At 40.4% G+C, this 22,680-nt stretch overlaps 3 protein-coding genes across 3 annotated transcripts; all 3 read right to left on the reverse strand.

Annotated features, from left to right (window-relative positions):
* Positions 1–430: 430 nt before the first annotated feature.
* On the reverse strand, positions 431–3,959 carry LOC135467312 (heat shock 70 kDa protein 12A-like). Its single transcript, XM_064745081.1, has 4 exons — positions 3,648–3,959; positions 2,774–2,980; positions 2,333–2,492; positions 431–1,494 (listed from the first exon to the last, which is right to left on the reverse strand). Exons 1-4 carry the CDS (start codon positions 3,957–3,959, stop codon positions 431–433), a joined length of 1,743 nt encoding a protein of 580 aa, XP_064601151.1.
* Positions 3,960–7,461: 3,502 nt separating this feature from the next.
* On the reverse strand, positions 7,462–10,804 carry LOC135467313 (heat shock 70 kDa protein 12B-like). Its single transcript, XM_064745082.1, has 5 exons — positions 10,493–10,804; positions 9,623–9,829; positions 9,182–9,341; positions 7,743–8,525; positions 7,462–7,616 (listed from the first exon to the last, which is right to left on the reverse strand). The coding sequence occupies exons 1-5, from the start codon at positions 10,802–10,804 to the stop codon at positions 7,462–7,464; spliced, it is 1,617 nt and encodes a 538-aa protein (XP_064601152.1).
* A 5,568-nt stretch (positions 10,805–16,372) lies between these two features.
* On the reverse strand, positions 16,373–19,908 carry LOC135467314 (heat shock 70 kDa protein 12B-like). Its single transcript, XM_064745083.1, has 4 exons — positions 19,597–19,908; positions 18,725–18,931; positions 18,284–18,443; positions 16,373–17,436 (listed from the first exon to the last, which is right to left on the reverse strand). Exons 1-4 carry the CDS (start codon positions 19,906–19,908, stop codon positions 16,373–16,375), a joined length of 1,743 nt encoding a protein of 580 aa, XP_064601153.1.
* Between the last annotated feature and the right edge of the window lie 2,772 nt (positions 19,909–22,680).

The following is a 22,680-nucleotide window of genomic DNA, read 5'->3' on the forward strand; positions in this document are numbered from 1 at the left end:
ATGTGTCAGTTAAAAATAAAATTTCTTCGGTTTACTCTGACAGCTTACCTTGTCTAATACTTACTGGCGCAGCAACCATCCGCATACTACGAACACTATATTTTTGGTTAATTGTATATGTTAAACATAAATGATAAACACAAAATGTGCAAAATATGTATCTACTAAAAGCAAATATTTTGGGTCTTAAAATTTAAAAGGATATCTTATCTAATACATTTACTGACACAGCAACAATCACCTGATACCTCTTGTTAGTTTTTCAGTGAATGTGCTTTCAAAGATTACAACAGTGTTCAGCGACAAATGTCTAATTCCTTTCGTGTTCAGAATATTTGGTCGAGGTAAGCTGTTCCAAGAGCTCCCATGTACACATTTTTAATCTTAAGTCCGCCTTCTTTGCCTCTGGATAGTATATAGATGGTCTGACTTACTTAGTCACAAAGTTAAAGATGGCGTCGAAGATCTTCCCGGTCGTCTTCTCGTGTACCTTCACCTTGAGCTCTGTACCGCCAACTATAAACTTCACTCCAACTTTACGCTTCTTCTCTCCCGTCAAATCCGGCATGTCTACTGTGAAACTACCTAACTTAAGACATGAAGGGTCAGTTGTATATTTGGGTTTCGTCACCGTGGATTTGTACACTGCAAGCCACATTTCTGTTTGTCCAGAGTAAATCGGATTCAAGGTATGTTCGCTAGTTTCCATACCGTGTGGCACTTCTTCGTCAACAGAAACAAATCTGTCAAATATATCCTCGCACATCCTCACTCCTTCAATCATAATTAACTTGTCAGGATCATGTTCACGATCGTCAAAAGTGGATAAGATATCAGTTCCGTAAGTAAAGGCAGCCAGACGGATTCCAATGGCACCGGGCCGATGGCCGAATATCACCGCCCCTTTCACCACAGACAATACGGCGTCCAGTGGAGTGACCACATTCACAGAACGGAAGTTCTTCCGGAACTCCTCTTGGAGAAATGGCGATTCGGAAAACCCACCCACCAGTAAGATGTGGGAAATTCCTCTACACTTGGGATCCGCCATTAGTGTTTCTACATGAGAGATAATTTTCTGAATGGTTGGTTTCATCAACGACTGCATCACTTTACCGCTGATTCTCATCTTGTCACCTGTAAACCGAACATCTTCGGATAACCCAGACTCAGCCACTTGGTCCTCTAACGAGCACTTGCTGTGAGAGCTGAACGTTTCATGTAGAGAAGCCGGCAACCGGAAGCTGAATTTCTGTTCATCATTACTAGATATCCTCCGTTTATTGATTTCAAATTCTTTCTCAAGATCCAGCCAATCCGATTTGTGGTTTTTGCCGAACTCCTTCATCACCTTTACGGTAAAAATCTTGAGCAACAGTTCGGTGAACTGGTCGTCTACCTGAGTGCCGCCCCAACCTCCCCCGCTGGCTTTGTGTAGTTCTTTGAGATCCCCGCTTAGCATCACCTCGTGCACTGTCGTGTCCACAGTACCACCTGGGTAAAATGAAACGTTATCAACCAAGTTTAGGCCCATGAGTTACATTCTTTATGTAGATACACGTGTCAAGATGACAGATTCAAAATACACAGTTTCAAAATAATGAGCTTAGCTGAAATAAATGATGTGAGTAAAAGCCCTCTGTCCAAAATTCTGGGAAATGATCTTGTATAGTTCCATCATACCTTTGCTGTTTATTGACGTTGCCCACACCTAGCTTTTGCCGTCAACAGTTCAACAGCCCACACTGTCTACAGTGTGATCATATAACCCCTATCCGATTAATCTCCATTTCTCTACCTATTTTCTGCTAATTAACTGTTCCAAATCAAAGGGTTTCTGTATTTTTCAAACTTCAATTCCGAGATAAACAGTAACATTATATATGCGTCTATAAACCTATTCAGTATATATAAAATCTATTCAGTATATGCTCTATAAGGCACAAGCGAATACAACTGATTTTCTGTCAATGATCAATATCTTGTAAATTGACTTCTTCGGCGTAGTATATAGCTTCATCGCCATGGTTGTTAATTCTAATGAATAATAATTTAAACTTGTGAATATCCAGGCAGGAGGCAATATGGAAAGTTCATGTACTAGATGAACAGTTACCACTTCATCTGCATAAATACGTAATTGTCATCAATCTTCTGAAGCGCGTGCAATCATTTCATTGTGCAGTACGATTTGAACAACGACACGATTGAGTACAATGCCGTCAGATCTTATAGAATCGTTAAAATAGAAACTGTTTAGATTTAATTCCACGACTAGAATCCCTACGCACATGGCATACGAATGATAATGCGTTTACATTAAGTTAAATACCTCCAGCGTCCACAACAATGTATCGAGATCCATTCCGCGAGATGTCGCCTGCGTCACAGAATTCGTCATCGGATCGGCTGTTCGCTAATAAGGACTGACAGAAAATGGAGGCCGCTTCCGGTTCCAGTGCAATAGCCAGTTGATCTCCAAGTATGCCAGACTGGTTAAAGAAACAAAACATGTAAATATATGCTATCATGTGTTGTTTAAATGATATCGAAAAGGATTTATCATTGTGAGCATAATTATGAATATGGCAAAAGAATACAATGACTTTTCTTTACGCCTGAGTAAATATCAAGGCTGAGTGTTAAAACAATAACCCAAGTGAACACCAGCGTTTTGTGTGTAATAGATTATTAACAGTTAATCGGATTATATGATAGAAAATCATAAACATCAAAGAAACCATTACATGAAAATTTCATCTGGAATTTGTACCTGCATAGCGGCTTTCCTCATGAACTGCTTGGCATCCTCGCCCCATATAGCAGGTACCGTCAGCACGTAGTGGATCTCCGAGTCAGCCACTTGCTGCTGAAGGCTTCGTCTGAAATGCTCCTTAAGGTACTGTATTGACATGGCAAATACACTGAGGGCATTCAAAAGTTGTCCGGACACCGACTCCAGCTCCATAGTCTCACTTATCTGAGGTACAAACAAAAACCAGATAGACTAATGCAGATGTATTATGACAAAAATCAATCAATAAAGTGGTATTTTTGTACAAAAGAAATGGTAATTGTAGGAATGGTACGGTACTATCTTATTCGTTAAGCTTATTTACTAGTAAAAATTTTTGAATACGGTGTAAAACACCAGTGAAATAAATAAATATTTGCTAGTAAAACAGAGATATAACTGTTAAATTTGCAAGTTAATGTTTCACAAAAGACATGCAATAATCTCTGTGTAGATAGGGCAGAAAGTAAAACAGGGGACACAACTTTTGTAACTGATCCTTCGCATTTCAATATACAGGTGACATGTGTACATGTCATGCTCTTGTATTTGTTGCTTTTTTCCCCCATTAACATTCGTCTATGCCAGTCCTATTAACAATAACAGAGCACACCGCACATTTTCTGTTCATAATCGAAATGTTATCTTCAGTACTTATATCCATTATACAAACAGTGCATGCTGAGCGATGGTATATCAGGAATTGTACCATGGGGTATTTCAAGATCCATTGGTATACATCCCCACTTCTGCAAACGAAAATTTCCATCGTCATCTTGAATTATCGACGTGTATTGTAGTGGTAATAAATAAAGATTTTACACCCAAGGTAGTTTTCGTTTCTGTGTCTTACCTCAGATTTGTAGAGGCTCATCTTAAATCGACGGAATAACAACCAGTTTTTCTCCTCCTTGTTTTTGGCGAGTTGCGAGTACTTTGTCTCCGCTTCATATCCGAAACTGTGGAAATGTCCATCCGGGTCAAACAGTACAGATGTCGGGGTTTTGTACGAGGTCTGAAGGTGGTTGTCCCCATCTAACCAAACCTTGTTGGTTGTAATCTTGAGTTTATCAGCCAGAAACTCGTGTTGGAAGGAGAAGGCGTAGCCAGAATATGTTGTACCGATATCAATGGCGACCACGAGAAGGGGTTTGGACTGGGCCATGGTTATCCTGTTTCCTGCCAGGTCAAGGTCCAGGTTAAATTTCAGATTTATCTCTAAGCCGAGCTTCAATTTTGTGATTAGCCCCAAAGCGATTGTGTAATAATGCATTTAACATGTACTAAATCTGCTGCTGTTATAATTGGGATGGGACAACGGTATTGGCTTCTGGTATTTGCTAAACATTGAACTACAGGTGTGAGGTAATACACGTTTGAACAGCAGATCCCAGGACAATAAGTCGATGTTAACGGACACTGATTATAATATATGATTCAACAAGTATATGTAAGCTATTCATTAATGAGATTTATCTGTCTATCAGATAAGAGTAGTGAAATAAACATGTGAATATTTGCAAATCTGATTAAATTGGGCCAGGACCTAAGAATATCTTGATGATACAGCAAAGGCTAGCCGAGCGTATAGGGGAAACCATATTGTGTCCCCCACACACCCTATACGCCCATTCGAACAAGCGATCCGGCGGGAAATAACATGTAGTCTCTGAACTGCCCCATTCCAGACCGCTGGGTTCTATATAGGCGGACATAAACCTTGTATACTGGGTAAGTTTTGGCCTATATAGCAGGTGAAATCTCCCTCGGTAAGCTTGCAGGCCTTGATCGGTACAACGCTGAGCTATACTACATCACTACGCCTGCTCAAGGCTGACAGAGAAAAGAGTTAGAAACTGAATGTTTGTACTCGACAATCAACTTTTCTCCCAGAAGACTTACAACACTGACACGGTTCTGTGAAGGGGAATTAGTCCGATATCTGTAATGTCGACAACTCACCTCAAATTGGTCGCCGGCAAGCTAAAGATGGCTGTTTGTGCAGGGTGATTTCTGGCTAAAAGAGCAGGTTGGAGAGACAGATGACGTGGCACACCTATAACGAAAGTGAAAGTAAAATTGCACACCACTGCCTTCGCCCGGCTTGGCTCTGGGATTTTCCTGGAGTACATCAAGAATCAATATAAATAGAAATACAGTTAGCGTTGTACCGTATAAATCTCTACATGCAATGCCAACGTAATCAATCTCTATTATAAATGTCAATTGCTGTTATATGTGCAATATGGACAATCATGAATCAGTGAATTCAACGAGTTCATGTATTCTGTTACTTAGCTGTGAATATGTGATATCCTGTGTGGTGTTTGCTGAGCATGGTTGGTAATGTGTCATGTATCGTGTCAGTTGACTGACTAGGTGAAGTATCCTCTCCACTGACCTATACATAACCGGAGTAGTGATGACATTTCCTGACGTCACAACTGTCCAATATTTTTAATATATTGGACAGTTGTAACTGTGACGTCACACGTACGGACTACTTTTTGTTTGTCAGCAAGCAGGCGACATAACACGATGTTCGTCCGTGCTGGTCCAGAAAAATCTGTGTCTGCGGACAGTCCGTTCTACCCCTTACCATTTCCCGAATGTCGCCTCAAACCTGATGCAGCTGTGTGGTATTACTCCACTCCAATGGGAGAGCATCGTTTGGGAGAGCTAATGAAGAGGGCAGCCGAGGCTGCTGGACTGAAAGGCCAGAAAACTAATCACTCCGTCCGAAAAAACAACCGTCCAAACTCTTGTAAAATCTGGCGTCGCTCCACATAAAATTATGCAGGTCACCGGACACAAATCCCTTGCTAGCATCCAGGAGTATGATTCTAAATTAGATCACGTAGAGCAGAAGCAAATGTCGAGTTTACTTCAGGGCAATCGCGCCTTCAGTCAACCATCTCTCGCACTTCCACTCCCTGGCCGGTCAGTTCAAGTGCACACAAACGAAGTTTTCAGAACTCCGATGCCATCAACTTTTGCACAGAATCCCGTGCATAATCAGCTAACTTTGTCAGCAAACTCTACTTCTCTTTCGTCCTCATCCTGTAAAGATCACACTAGTCTGTTCGGTGGCGCAGTTTTCAATAAATGCACTTAATTTTCACTGAAACGTCTGCATTCCTTTTCTTTATACTTCTATTTGTAAAATACCGCTTCGGCCACGTGTCCCTGACCCAGTTTTCTGTCAGCCAATGAAAGTGCTCCATTTAGTATTCCATATTCATCCGCAACCAGCTATCGTCTATTGTTACGCGATATGAAATAATTAGCACGGTTTTACCCAGTTTGTTTAGCGTTCGAGTATATTTACTTACGTTTTTGACAAGTTGGTGTATAAGAAACAGGTTATTGGATTGTATGGTCCTGTATGGACTCGCAAGCTTGCCCCTTTCCTGGGCGCCTAGGATTCGTCCATACAAGACCATAGAATCCAATAAGCTATAAATATCAGCCAAAAAGCAAAGCTGTGATTTATCGTCTATTTCACCTCAAGGTAAAAGTAATGCATGTACAATAGCATAAAGGTATGAACCCTTTCCATATGCATACTAAGCAATTTAGTACCCAAGAATTTAAGGCAACATTTTTATGTCTCGTTAATGTAATCAAAGGCGTAACTGGATATACATAATACACATGGCATAAAAAGCTGGCACCGAAAATCTGAAAACGCTATTTGCAGCACTATCCCATCCCAAAACATCGCTGCAATTTCTATGACTGCTTTTAGCGTCTCCAAACGCAAATTTCCTAGAGCACCCTTGACGCAATTCTCGTTTTAGTGTTATTTTCTAGAAGTTTTCCGGATAAGATTTATTTACATATTTGATTGGTGTTTTACGTCGCTCTCAAGAATATTTCAGTTTTCGACGGCGATAAACATTATGGTGTCAGGAAATCGGGCAGAGTCCAGGAGAATCCCACAATCACCCGCATGTTGTTTGGAAATTTTCGCACGTGCGGCCATGGAGGAAGCAACCATGAGCTGGACTTGAACAGCGACCACATTGGTAAAAGGGTACTACGTCTTTTCGCCGCGTTGGCGTGGTAACCACTTCGGCCAACTGTGCATCTCCAGGCTCTCAGAGTCTTTCTATGGTATATTATACCGTATTCTGTCCATAAATTACAAATACAAAATACTACTACTAAGAACATCATATTCTTGGTTAGTTGTATATGTTACACATAAGAAATACCAAATCTGTAATGTGTCAACTGAAAACATATATCTTGGGTTTACTTTGAAAGCTTACCTTGTCTAATACTTACTGGCGCAGCAACCATCCGTAACTACGAACATTCTATTTTTAGTTAATTTCATATATTAAACATAAATGATAAACACAGAATGTGCAATATATGTGCCTACTAAAAACAAATATCTTGGGTCTTAATATTTGACAGGATATCCTATCTAATACATTTACTGACACACCAACAATCACGTGACACGTCTTGTTAGTTGATGCCTCAAGACCAATTCTTCAGTGAAAGTGATATCAAACATTACAACAGTATTCATCAACAAAGTTCAGACCCCTTCCGTGTTCACAAAATTAGGTTGGGGTGAGCTGTTCCAAGAGCTCATATTTTTTTTATCTTCAGTCCGCTGTCTGTGGCTCTGGATAGCATACAGATAGTCTGACTTACTTTGTCACAAAGTTAAAGGTAGCGTCGAAGATCTTCCCGGTCGTCTTCTCGTGAGCTTTCACCTTGAGCTCTGTGCCGCCAACTATAAACTTAACTCCAACTGTACGCTTCTTCTCTCCCGTCAAATCCGGCATGTCTACTGTGAAACTGCCTAATTTAAAACATGAAGGGTCAGTTGAATATTTGGGTTTCGTCGCCGTGGATTAAAATACTGCAAGTCCCATCGTTGTTTGTCCAGAATAAACCGGGGAAAAGGTCTGCTCTCTACTTTCCATACCGTATGGTACTTCTTCGTTCATCGTAACAAATATGTTGAAAATGTTACGGCATAACCTTTTGCCTTCAGCTATGAATAACTTCTCAGGGGCATGATCACCATCAATAAAAACTCTTGATGTCCTATTTCCGTAAGTAAATGCGGCAAGGCGGATTCCAATGGTGCCCGGTCGATGGCCGAATATCACCGCCCCTTTCATCACAGACAGGACGGCGTCTAGAGGAGTGGCCACAGTTACTGACCGGAAGTTCTTCCGGAACTCCTCTTGGAGAAGTGGCGATTCAGAAAACCCACCCACCAGTAAGATGTGGGAAATTCCTCTACACTTGGGATCCGCCATTAGTGTTTCTACATGAGTGATAATTTTTTGAATGGTTAGTTTCATCAAAGGCTGCATCACTTTACCGCTGATTCTCATCTTGTCACCTGTAAACCGAACATCTTTGGATAACCCAGACTCAGCCACTTGGTCCTCTAACGAGCACTTGCTGTGAAAGCTGAACGTTTCATGTAGAGAAGCCGGCAACCGGAAGCTGAATTTCTGTTCATCATTACTAGATATCCTCCGTTTATTGATTTCAAATTCTTTCTCAAGATCCAGCCAATCCGATTTGTGGTTTTTGCCGAACTCCTTTATCACCTTTACGGTAAAAATCTTGAGCAATAGTTCGGTGAATTGGTCGTCTACCTGAGTGCCGCCCCAACCTCCCCCGCTGGCTTTGTGTAGTTCTTTGAGGTCCCCAGTGAACATCACCTCGTGCACTGTCGTGTCCACAGTACCACCTGGGTAAAATGAAACGTTATCAACCAAGTTTAGGCCCATGAGTTACATTCTTTATGTAGATACACGTGTAGGGATGACAGATTGAAGAGAAGCCACACAGTTTCAAAATAATGAGCTTAGCTGAAATAAATGATGTGAGTAAAACCCCTGTGTCCAAAATTCTGGGAAATGATCTTGTATAGTTCCATACCTTTGCTGTTTATTGACGTTGCCCACACCTGGCTTTTGCCGTCAACAGTTCAACAGCCCACACTGTCTACAGTGTGATCATATAACCCCTACCCGATTAATCTCCATTTCTCTACCTATTAACTGTCCCAAATCAAAGGGTTTCTGTATATTTCAAACTTCAGTTCCGAGATAAGCAGTTTAAACTTGTGAATGTCCAGGCGGGAGGCAATATGGAGAGTTCATGTACTAGATGAACAGTTACCACTTCATCTGCATAAATACGTAATTGTCCTCAGTCCTCTGAAGCGCGTGCAATCATTTCATAGTGCAGTACGATTTGAACAACGACACGATTGAGTACAATGACGTCAGATCTTATAGAATCGTTAAAACAAAAATGTTTTAGATTTAATTCCACGACTAGAATCCCTACGCACATGGCATAAGAATGATAATGCGTTTACGTTCGGATTTAGTCAGGTACCTCCAGCGTCCACAACAATGTATCGAGATCCATTCCGCGAGATGTCGTCTGCGTCACAGAATTCGTCATGTGATCGGCTGTTCGCTAATAAGGACTGACAGAAAATGGAGGCCGCTTCCGGTTCAAGTGCAATAGCCAGTTGGTCTCCAAGTATGCCAGACTGGTTAAAGAAACAAACATGTAAATATATGCTATCATTTGTTGTTTAAATGATATCGAAAAGGGTTTCTTCATTGTGAACATAATTATGAATATGGCAAAAGAATACAATGACTTTTCTTTACACCTGAGTAAATATCAAGGCTGAGTGTTAAAACAATAACCCAATTGAACACCAGCATTTTGTGTGTAATAGATTATTAACAGTTAATCTGATTATATGATAGAAAATCATAAACATCAAAGATACCATTACATGAAAATTTCATCTGGAATTTGTACCTGTAGAGCGGCTTTCCTCATGAACTGCTTGGCGTCCTCGTCCCATATAGCAGGTACCGTCAGCACGTATTGGATCTCCGAGTCAAGAACTTGCTGCTGAAGGCTTCCACTGAAATGTTCCTTAAGGTACAGTATTGACATGGCAAATACACTGAGGGCATTCAACCGTTGTCCGGACACCGACTCCAGCTCCATAGTCTCACTTATCTGAGGTACAAAGAAAAACCAGATAGACTAATGCAGATGTATTATGACAAAAATCAATCAATAAAGTGGTATTTTTGTACAAAAGAAATGGTAATTGTAGGAATGGTACGGTACTATCTTATTCGTTAAGCTTATTTACTAGTAAATATTTTGAATACGGTGTAAAACACCAGTGAAATAAATAAATATTTGCTAGTAAAACAGAGATATAACTGTTAAATTTGCAAGTTAATGTTTCACAAAAGACATGCAATAATCTCTGTGTAGACAGGGCAGAAAGTAAAACAGGGGACACAACTTTTGTAACTGATCCTTCGCATTTCCATATACAGGTGACATGTGTACATGTCATGCTCTTGTATTTGTTGCTTTTCTTCTCCATTAACATTCGTCTATGCCAGTCCTATTAACAATAACAGAGCACACCGCACATTTTCTGTTCATGATCGAAATGTTATCTTCAGTACTTATATCCATTATACAAACAGTGCATGCTGAGCGATGGTATATCAGGAATTGTACCATGGGGTATTTCAAGATCCATGGGTATATATCCCCACTTTTGCAAACGAAAATCATCGTCATCTTGAATTATCGACGTGTATTGTAGTGGTAATAAATAAAGATTTTACATGCCAGGTAGTTTTTGTTTTTGTGTCTCACCTCAGATTTGTAGAGGCTCATGTTAAATCGACGGAATAACAACCAGTTTTTTTCCTCCTTGTTTTTGGCGACTTGCGAGTACTTTGTCTCCGCTTCATATCCGAAACTGTGGAAATCTCCATCCGGGTCAAACAGTACAGATGTCGGGGTTTTGTACGAGGTCTGAAGGTGGTTGTCTCCATCTGACCAAACCTTGTTGGTTGTAATCTTGAGTTTATCAGCCAGAAACTCGTGTTGGAAGGAGAAGGCGTAGCCAGAATATGTTGTACCGATATCAATGGCGACCATGAGAAGGGGTTTGGACTGGGCCATGGTTACCCGGTTTACTGCCAGGTCAAGGCTATGTCAACTGAGGAGAGAGGACTGCTCAAACCTAAATTTCAGATTTATCTCTAAGCCGAGCTTCAATTTTAATTTGTAATTAGCCACAAAGCGATAGTGTAATAATGCATTAAACATGCACTAAATCTGCTGCGGTTATAATTGGCATGGGACAACAATATTGGCTTCTGAGGTTTGCTAAACATTTAACTACAGGTGTGAGGTAATACACGCTTGAACAGCAGATCCCAGGACAATAAGTCGATGTTAACTGACACTGATTATAATATATGATTCAACAAGTATATGTAAGCTATTCATTAATGCCATTTATCTGTCTATCAGATAAGAGTAGTGAAATAAACATGTGAATATTTGCAAATCTGATTAAATTGGGCCAGGACCTAAGAATATCTTGATGATACAGCAAAGGCTAGCCGAGCGTATAGGGGAAACCATATTGTGTCCCCCACACACCCTATACGCCCATTCGAACAAGCGATCCGTCAGGTAATAACATGTAGTCTCTGAACAGACCCATTCCAGACCGCTGGGTTCTATATAGGCGGACATAAACCTTGTATACTGGGTAAGTTTTGGCCTATATAGCACGTTAAATCTCCCTCGGTAAGCTTGCAGGCCTTGATCGGTACAACACTGAGCTATACTACATCACTATGCCTGCTCAAGGCTGACAGAGAAAAGAGTTAGAAACTGAATGTTTGTACTAGACAATCAACTTTTCTCCCAGAAGACTTACAACACTGACATGATTCTGTGAAGGGGAATTAGTCCGATATCTGTAATGTCGACAACTCACCTCAAATTGGTCGCCGGCAAGCTAAAGATGGCTGTTTGTGCAGGGTGATTTCTGGCTAAATGAGCAGGTTGGAGAGACAGATGACGTGGAACACCTATAACGAAAGTGAAAGTACGATTGCACATCACTGCCTTCGCCCGGCTTCGCTCTGGAAGCATTGGTATGGTCATGCATGGGTTTATTGTTCATTGGTTCATTGTTTATTCATTATTGCTGATCAAGATAGGTATGATACACTACTGACATTAAATCCCTTTAATGATCATAGTGAGTGTATTTGGTGATTCCTTTTGGAATTCGTATTAGGCATTTTTAACAGCCAGTTATCAGGGGACCTGCAGCTCCAGGTGAATTTGTGTATTAACCTCACCGAAAGCAGGTGCTCTGAGATGGCCGAGTGATCAGAGAGTCGGCTTGTGACGCGGTGGGTGCTATTAGCGCTGAGTTTTATCAAGTATCTTGGTACTTCCTCATTTAGGAGGCATGTCTCTTTAAAATGCCCAATTGCTTATAGTATTATAATCTGACTTCATGCGGTGTCTGGGAAGTTTTACTAAAAGCAAAACGTTCACAACCAATCACGACTATGTATACATATAAACACATACATGCCTGTTTTACTGTGTAGTCTATGTCTACATAACACGTTTTCTTCCATAGTCAAGAGTTCTCTAGTCCCTTGTGCGTGAGTGAGAACAGCACTTACACATGCTGTTTGTAGAGAAAGGAATTATAGCTGGAATGTTTCTAATCAGCAGCCAGTGTGTGAATTAGAAGAGTTATATAATCCCGTCAATGAAAGATCCTTTCACGAGGAATTAATCTGACATCAATTCCCTCCACTCTCATTAAGCTGTAATCGCTCGTTACGTCTCCATTTTATCACGTCTTACACGTCGTTTATAATGTAGATATGTGTATCGCCTTCATTCAACAGGCGGAAAGGACCGATCCACCCAAGAATAGCTGATGAATATTAATATAAACAGATTACCCAATGAAATAGTAGTTTCCCTATAACGATGGACAGCAAAGAAGAAACAACATGCATAGATTGTTCACATACACAACGTTTGATGACAAGTAAAATCTGATAATAGAAGCACTTTTCACTCTCTCTGTACGACTGGGGGCTAAAACGGCATAATCATCTGCATAGCTTGGTATCACAATAAACCGTGATGTCAAATTAACTTATTTGAAATATAATTGATCTTTTAGTGATCTCTGTACATTTAGTCCATTTCACAGCTGCGTCTGAAATTTTCTGTTTGCATAAGCCCTTTGCAAACTTGAGCGGGTGTGTGACTGAATGATGATGACGGCTTGTTAAGTTCTGCTGGAGATAGACATCGGCGTCGCCGTCATATAAAAGTAGTTAAAGGAGTGGCATAAAAGCAGGAGCAATACAGGTAGTATGTGTCTTGATTTAAGCCGTTACCGGGGTCTCGTCAAGGAATCACTGGTGGTTTACTCCGTGGGCATAGATAAATATTACCGCCGGTATCAGTGAAAACGAATCAAGTTTACCTCTAAAGTGAGACATGAAAAGGAAAGTTACATAAAAGTACATTTCAGTTCTGCAGTTGATGTTTCCTAAGCAGTTGGCTGTAAACAGCTATCCAGTGTGGTATTTGTTATGACTGGTGAATGTCATGTATTGTGTTACTTGACTTTGAGTATGTGAGGCATCCTGTGTGGTGTTTGTTGAGTATGGTTGGTAATGTGTCACGTATAGTGTCAGTTGACTGAATAGGTGAGGTATGCTGTTTGGTGTTTGTTTAGTATGGTTGGTAATGTGTAATGTATCGTGTCAGTTGACGAGTTATAGGTGAGGTATCATGTCTAGTGTTTTTGGAGTATGACTGACAATGTCTTATTATCGTGTCAGTTAACTGTGAATAGGTAAGGTATCCTGTCTTCTGTTTAGTGTGTCATGTATTCCGTTAGGTATCATGCCTCGTGTTTGTTGAGTATGATTGGTAATGTCTCATGTATCGTGTCTGTTGACTGTGATTAGCTGAGGTATCCTGTCTCCTGTCTAGTGTGTCATATATTACGTTAGTTTACTGTGGGGTATCGTGCCTGGTGTTTGTTGAGTATCATTGGTGATGTCTCATGTGTCGTGTTAATTGACATGAGGTGGATGAGATATCATGTCTCCTGTTTTTTGGGACGATTAATAATGTATTAAACGAATCCAGTTCATATCTGAAGTGAGACATGACAAGGAAAGTTACATAAAAGTACGTTTAAGTTCTACCATGGATATTTCATAAGCAGTTGGCTGTAAATAGGTGAGGTACCATGACTGGTATTTGTTGAGTATGGCTAGTGATTGTCATGTATTCTGTTACTTAACTGTCAATATATGAGATATCCTGTATGGTGTTTGTTTAGTATGGTTGTTAATATGTCATGTATCGTGTCAGTTGACTGACTAGGTGAGGTATTCTCTCCACTGACCTATACATAACCGGAGTAGTGATGACATTTCCTGACGTCACAGCTGTCCAATATTTTTAATACATTGGACAGTTGTAACTGTGACGTCACACGTACGGACTACTTTTTGTTTGTCAACAAGCAGACGACATTACACGATGTTCGTCCGTGCTGGTCCAGAAAAATCTGTGTCTCCGGACAGTCCGTTCTACCTCACACCATTTCCCGAATGTCGCCTCAAACCTGATGCAGCTGTGTGGTATTACTCCACTCCAATGGGAGAGCATCGTTTGGGAGAGCTAATGAAGAGGGCAGCCGAGGCTGCTGGACTGAAAGGCCAGAAAACTAATCACTCCGTCCGAAAAAACAACCTTCCAAACCCTTGTAAAATCTGGCGTCGCTCCACATAAAATTATGCAGGTCACCGGACACAAATCCCTTGCTGGCATCCAGGAGTGTGATTCTAAATTAGATCACGTGCAGCAGAAGCAAATGTCGAGTTTACTTCAGGGCAATCGCGCCTTCCGTCAAACATCTCTCGCGCTTACACTCCCTGGCCGGTCAGTTCAAGTGCACACAAACGAAGTTTTCACGACTCCGATGTCATCAACTTCCGAACAGAATCCCACGGATAATCAGCTAACTTTGTCAGCAAACTCTATTTTTCTTGCGTCCTCATCCTGTAAAGATCACACTAGTCTGTTCGGTGGCGCAGTGTTCAATAACTGCACTTAATTTTCACTGAAACGTCTGCATTCCTTTTCTTTACACTTCTATTTCTAAAAAAACCGCTTCGGCCACGTGCGCCTGACCCAGTTTTCTGTCAGCCTATGAAAATGCTCGATTCAGTATTCCATATTCATCCGCAATCAGCTATCGTCTATTGTTACGCGATATGAAATAATTAGCACGGTTTTACCCAATTTGTTTAGCGTTCGAATATATTTACTTACGTTTTTGACAAGTGGGTGTATAATAAATAGGTTATTGGATTGTATGGTCCTGTATGGACTCGCAAGCTTGTCCCTTTCCTGGGCGCCTAGGACTCGTCCATACAAGACCATATAATCCAATAAACTATAAATATCAGTCAAAAAGCAAAGCTGTGATTTGTCGTCTATTTCACCTCAAGGTAAAAGTAATGCATGTACAATAGCATAAAGGTATGAACCCTTTCCATATGCATACTAAGCAATTTAGTACCTAAGAATTTAAGACAATATTTTTATGTCTCGTTAATTTAATCAAAGGCGTAACTGGATATACATAATACATATGGCATAAAAAGTTGGCACCGAAAATTTGATAACACTATTTGCAGCACTATCCCATCCCAAACCATCGCTGCAATTTCTATGACTGCTTTCAGCGACTCCAAACGCAAATTTCCTAGAGCACCCTTGACGCAATTCTCGTTTTAATGTTATTTTCTAGAAGTTTTCCGGATAAGATTTATTTACATATTTGATTGGTGTTTTACGCCGCTCTCAAGAATATTTCAGTTGTTCGACTGCGACAAACATTATGGTGTCAGGAAATCGGGCAGAGCCCAGGGGAATCCCACAATCACCCGCATGTTGTTTGGAAATTTTCGCACGTGTACGGCCAAGGAGGGAGCAACCATGAGCTGGACTTGAACTCACAGCGACTACATTGGTAAAAGGGTACTACGTCTTTTCGCCGCGTTGGCATGGTAACCACTTCGGCCAACTGTGCATCTCCAGAGTCTTTCTATGGTATATTATACCGTATTCTGTCCATAAACTATAAATAAATAATACAACTACTAAGAACATCATATTCTTGGTTAGTTGTATATGTTAAACATATATGATAAGAAAAACCAAATCCGTAATGTGTCAACTCAAAACATATATCTTGGGTTTACTTTGAAAGCTTACCTTGTCTAATACTTACTGGCGTAGCAACCATCCGTAACTACGAACATTCTAGTTTTGGTTAATTTCATATATTAAACATAAATGATAAACACAGAATGTGCAATATATGTGCCTACTAAAAACAAATATCTTGGTTCTCAATCTTTGACAGGATATCCTATCTAATACATTTACTGACACAGCAACAATCACGTGACACGTCTTGTTAGTTGATGCCTCAAGACCAATTCTTCAGTGATAGTGATATCAAAGATTACAACAGTATTCGCAACAAAGTTCAGACACCTTCCGCGTTCAGAATATTAGGTTGGGGTAAGCTGTTCCAAGAGCTCATATGTTTTTTTATCTTCAGTCCGCTGTCTGTGGCTCTGGATAGCATACAGATAGTCTGACTTACTTTGTCACAAAGTTAAAGGTAGCGTCGAAGATCTTCCCGGTCGTCTTCTCGTGAGCTTTCACCTTGAGCTCTGTGCCACCAACTATAAACTTCACTCCGACTTTACGCTTCTTCTCTCCCGTCAAATCCGGCATGTCTACTGTGAAAGTACCTAACTGTAAACATGAAGGGTCAGTTGTATATTTGGGTTTGGTCACCGTGGATTTGTACACTGCCAGCCCCATTTCTGTTTGTCCAGAGTAAATCGGATTAAAGGTATGTTCGCTAGTTTCCATACCGTATGGCACTTCTTCGTCAACAGAAACAAATCTGTTAAAAATATCCTGGCACTTCCTCTCACCTTCAATCATAATTAACTTGTCAGGATCATGTTCACCATCAACAAAAGTGGATAAGCTACGAATTCCGTAAGTAAAGGCAGCCAGACGGATTCCAATGGCACCGGGCCGATGGCCGAATATCACCGCCCCTTTCACCACAGACAACACGGCGTCGAGTGGAGTGACCACAGTCACAGACCGGAAGTTCTTCCGGAACTCCTCTTGGAGAAGTGGCGATTCGGAAAACCCACCCACCAGTAAGATGTGGGAAATTCCTCTACACTTGGGATCCGCCATTAGTGTTTCTACATGAGTGATAATTTTCTGAATGGTTGGTTTCATCAACGACTGCATCACTTTACCGCTGATTCTCATCTTATCACCTGTAAACCGAACATCTCTGGATAACCCAGACTCAGCCACTTGGTCCTCTAACGAGCACTTGCTGTAAAAGCTGAACGTTTCATGTAGAGAAGCCGGCAACCGGAAGGTGAATTTCTGTTCATCATTACTAGATATCCTCCGTTTATTGATTTCAAATTCTTTCTCAAGTTCCAGCCGATCCGATTTGTGGTGTTTGCCGAACTCCTTCATCACCTTTACGGTAAAAATCTTGAGCAACAGTTCGGTGAACTGGTCGTCTACCTGAGTGCCGCCCCAACCTCCCCCGCTGGCTTTGTGTAGTTCTTTGAGATCCCCGCTTAGCATCACCTCGTGCACTGTCGTGTCCACAGTACCACCTGGGTAAAATGAAACGTTATCAACCAAGTTTAGGCCCATGAGTTACATTCTTTATTTAGATACACATGTAGGGATGACAGATTGAAGAGAAGCCACACAGTTTCAAAATAATGAGTGAGTAAAATAATAAATGATGTGAGTAAAAGCCCTCTGTCCAAAATTCTGGGAAATGATCCTGTATAGTTTATTATGCCAGTGTTGTTGATCAACCATGTCCACACCTAGTTTTTGCCGTTAACGGTTTAACAGCCCACATTGTCTACAGTGTGATCATATAACCGCCACACGATTAATCAAAATTCTGTGCCAATTTTCTGGTAATCACTTGCTCCAAATCAAACAGTTTCTGTATATTTCAAACTTCTATCCCTAGACAAGGAGTAACATTATCCATGCGTCTATAAACCTACTGAATATATATAAGATCTATTCAGTATATGCTCTATAAGGCACAAGCGAATACAACTGATTTTCTGTCAATGATCAATATCTTGTAAATTGACTTCTTGGGCGTAGTATATAGCTTTTATCGCATTGGTTGTTCATTCTAATAAACAATAATTTAAACTTGTGAATATCCAGGCAGGAGGCAATATGGATAAACTCATGAGCTCATGGATTAGATGAACAGTTACCACTTCATCTGCATAAATACGTAATTGTCCTCAGTCTTCTAAAGCGCGTGCAATCAAAGTGCAGTACGATTTGAACAACGAAACGATTGAGTACAATGCCGTCAGATCTTATAGAATCGTTAAGACAAAAATGGTTTACATTTAATTCCACGACTAGAATCCCTACGCACATGGCATACGAAGGATAATGCGTTAACATCAAGTTAAATACCTCCAGCGTCCACAACAATGTAGCGAGATCCATTCCGCGAGATGTCGTCTGCGTCACAGAATTCGTCATCGGATCGGCTGTTCGCTAATAAGGACTGACAGAAAATGGAGGCCGCTTCCGGTTCCAGTGCAATAGCCAGTTGATCTCCAAGTATGCCAGACTGGTTAAAGAAACAAAATATGTAAACATATGCTATCATAAGTTGTTTAAATGATATCGAAAAGTATTTATCATTGTGAACATAATTATGAATATGGCAAAAGAATACAATGACTTTTCTTTACACCTGAGTAAATATCAAGGCTGAGTGTTAATATAATAACCCAATTGAACACCAGCGTTTTGTGTGTAATAGATTATTAACAGTTAATCGAATTATATGATAGAAAATCATAAACATCAAAGAAACCATTACATGAAAATTTTATCTGGAATTTGTACCTGTAGAGCGGCTTTCCTCATGAACTGCTTGGCATCCTCGTCCCAGATAGCAGGTACCGTCAGCACGTATTGGATCTCCGAGTCAGTCACTTGCTGCTGAAGGCTTCGACTGAAATGCTCCTTAAGGTACAGTATTGACATGGCCAATACACTGAGGGCACTGAACCGCTGTCCGGACACCGACTCCAGCTCCATAGTCTCACTTATCTGAGGTACAAACAAAAACCAGATAGACTAAAGCAGGTGTATTATGAAAAAAGCAATCAATAAAGTGGTATTTTTGTACGAAAGAAAGGCAACATACCCCTTATCAGTACTTGAAGCAATGGTACTGTACAACCATATTCGTTCATCTTACTTCCTAGTAAATATTTTTGAGTACCTTGTAAAACACAGGTCAAATAAATAAATACTAACTAGTAAAATAGAGCTATAACTGTTAAATTAGTAAGGGAATACTTGATACAAAACATGCAATATACGCCGTGCACAAAGGGCAGAAAGTGTACCAGGGGACACAACTTTTGTAACTCATCCATACATGTGACATGTGTACATGGCATGCCCTTGCCTCTGTTGCATTTTTATCATTAACATCTGTGTGTTCTGTGCCAGTCCTATTAACAATAACAGAGCAGACCACACATTTTTCTCTTCATGATCGAAAGGTTACTTTCAGTACTTATATCCTTTATTCAAATAGTGCATGCTGAGCGATGAGATATCAGGAATTGTACCATGGGGTATTTTAAGATCCATGGGTATATATCCCCACTTTTGCAAACGAAAATTTCCATCGTCATATTTTATCGTGGCAATAAATAAAGATTTTAGAGCTTAGGTTGTCGTTTTCAGGTCTCTTTTTTTCTTACCTCAGATTTGTAGAGGTTCATCTTAAATCGACGGAATAACAACCAGTTTTTCTCCTCCTTGTTTTTGGCGAGTTTCGAGTACTTTGTCTCCGCTTCATATCCGAAACTGTGAAAATCTCCATCCGGGTCTATCAGTGCAGAGGTCGGGGTTTTGTACGAGGTCTGAAGGTGGTTGTCTCCATCTGACCAAACCTTGTTGGTTGTAATCTTGAGTTTATCAGCCAGAAACTCGTGTTGGAAGGAGAAGGCGTAGCCAGAATATGTTGTACCGATATCAATGGCGACCACGAGAAGGGGTTTGGACTGGGCCATGGTTACCCTGTTTACTGCCAGGTCAAGGCTATGTGAACTGAGGAGAAAGAACTGTTCAAACTTAAATTTCAGATTTAACTAAGCCGAGTTTTTCATTTTGTAAATAACCCCAAAGCGATTGTGTAATAATGTATTAAACATGCACTAAATCTGCTACTGCTATAATTGGGATGGAACAAGAGTATTTGCTTCTGGGGTTTGCTAAACCTTTGACTATAAAATTTGACTTAATACAAGTATGAGCTAATACATTTTTGAATAACCGATCATAGGACAATAAGTCGACATTAACTAAAACTGATTATAATATATGATTCAACAAGTACATGTAAGCTATTCATTACTGTGATTTCTTTATTTGTCCATCACATAAGAGTACTGAAATAAACATGTGAAAATTTGTAAATGTGATTAAACTGGGCAAGTAGCTAAGAATGTCATAAAGATACAGCAAAGTTAGCCGAGCGTATAGGTGAAATCCACATTAAGTGCCCCACAGACCCTAGGACGTATGATGAGCTATACGTCGATTCGAACATGCGACCCGGTGGGTAATAACATGTAGTCTCTGAACAGACCCATTCTAGACCGCTGGGTTCTATATAGGCGGGCATAAACCGTGTATATTTGGTATGTTTTGGCCTATATAGCACGTTAAATCTCCCTCGGTAAGCTTGCAGGCCTTGATCGATACAACGCTGAGATAGGCTACATCAGTAGGCCTGCTCCAGGCTGACAGAGAAAAGCGTTAGAAACTGAATGTTTGTACTCGGTAATCAACTCTTCTGCCAGAAGACTTAAAACACTGACACGTTCTGTGAAGAGGAATTAATCCTATATCTGTAGTGTCGACAACTCACCTGAAATATATTGATCGCTGGCAAGCTAAAGATTACCACCCTTCTGGATGCTTTCTGGCTAAATGAACAGGTTGGAGAGACAGATGACGTGGCACACCTATAACGAAAGTGAAAGCAAAATTACACATCACTACCTTCGCCCGCCTTCTCTCTGGGATTTTCCTGGAGTACTTCAAGCATCGATATAAATAGAAATACAGTTAGCGTTGTACCGTATGAATCTCTGCATGCAATGTCATGCATGGGTTCATTGTTTATTCATTATTCCTGTGTTTCAAGTGTTTCATTATTCCTGTGTTTCAAGTTAGGTACGAAACACAACTGACACTAAATCCCCTTATGATCATAGTGAGTATATCACGACTCTGTCATTCCTTCTAAAATTTGTATAAGGCATCTTTAATAGCCAGTTATCAGATGATCTGCAGCGCCCAGGTGAAGTTGTGTATTAAACAGCGACCCTCACCGAAAGCAAGTGCTCTGAGATGGCAGAGAGTCATGCTCGAGACGCGGTGGGTGCTATCAACGCTGAGTTTTATCAAGTATCTTGGTACTGCCTTATTTAGGAGGCCTGTCTCTTAAAAATGCCTAATTGCTTGTGGTATGATAGTCTGACTCCATGCGGTGTCTGGGAAGTTTTGCTAAAACTAAAACATTCTCAGCCACTCACACCTATTGTTATGTGCACGACTGCCGTCAGTTTCTAAATGTTGCTTGCCACTGTTTACATATGCTAAGTTCAGGGAGTGCTGTCTGCCTCTACCTTAGAATGTTCCAGAATACGCTCAGTTCGGTGACTGTTTGTTTACATCAAGTGTTCAGGAATTTTCTTATTCTGGACTATTCCACCAGGCTATATAAGACCTATGAAATCAGGAGAACAGAGAACGGAGAACGGAGAATTATTGAGAGTTTGGATGCTTTTGCTGTGTATTACTTTAGTAGGCCTTTTGTGCTGAAATTTGGTGTCTCTATAGCCTCTAGCTTTGTTATATCCTATCTCCACCGAGCACTTGTTCAGTCTGAACTTGTATGTTTAATTTGTGCTCTTGTATCCTCTGTGCCTATTACCACACGTCACGGACCCTGTCTGTGGAATTTTGTGTATATTTCGTCATACACTCAGTTATACTGTGGATTTTCCCTCTTGTGGATTTGCCTCTGAGCATTTATGTCTGTGTGGTATATATATTGTGGAATATATGCGTCCGTTTGGACTTGACACCGTAAGTACTTTAGTATTTGTATAGATACTGCTATCCTTTCTTGTTAAACTTAAGTACTTTAGTATTTGTATAAGTCTTATTATCTGTTCTTGTTAAGCTAATAAATTGTTGTAAAATAAAATCTGCTGGTTTTGGTTACTTTTTTGTGCGGCTAAACTGTCGTGTATTTCGAACAAGCCATCTCTTTATAATACAGACAGTTTGGGTCGTAACACTATATATACATATAAATACATAAATGCCTGTTTTACTATGTAGTCTGTCTACATAACACGTTTTCTTCCATGATCAAGAGTCCTATAGTCGTTTGTGCATGAAGTGGGCACAGCACTTACACACGCTGTTCGAAGAGAAAGGAATTATAGCTGGAATGTTTCTAATCAGCAGCCAGCATGTGTACTAGAATTATATAATCTTGTCAATGAAAGATCCTTTCACGAGGAATTTATCTGACACCATTGCCCACCACTCTCATTAAGCTGTGATCACTCGTTAAATCTTTCTTATCACGTCTGACACGTCGCATATAATGTAGACATGTGTATTGCCTTTATTCAACATGCCGAAATGACCGATCCACCCAAGAATAGCTGATGAATATAAATATAAAAAGATTACCCAATGAAACAGTAGTTAATGATGGATAGCAAAGACGAAACATCATGCAAACGTTGACCACATACACG

This window comes from Liolophura sinensis, chromosome 6 (assembly GCF_032854445.1).
Source record: "Liolophura sinensis isolate JHLJ2023 chromosome 6, CUHK_Ljap_v2, whole genome shotgun sequence".
NCBI lineage: Eukaryota > Metazoa > Mollusca > Polyplacophora > Chitonida > Chitonidae > Liolophura > Liolophura sinensis.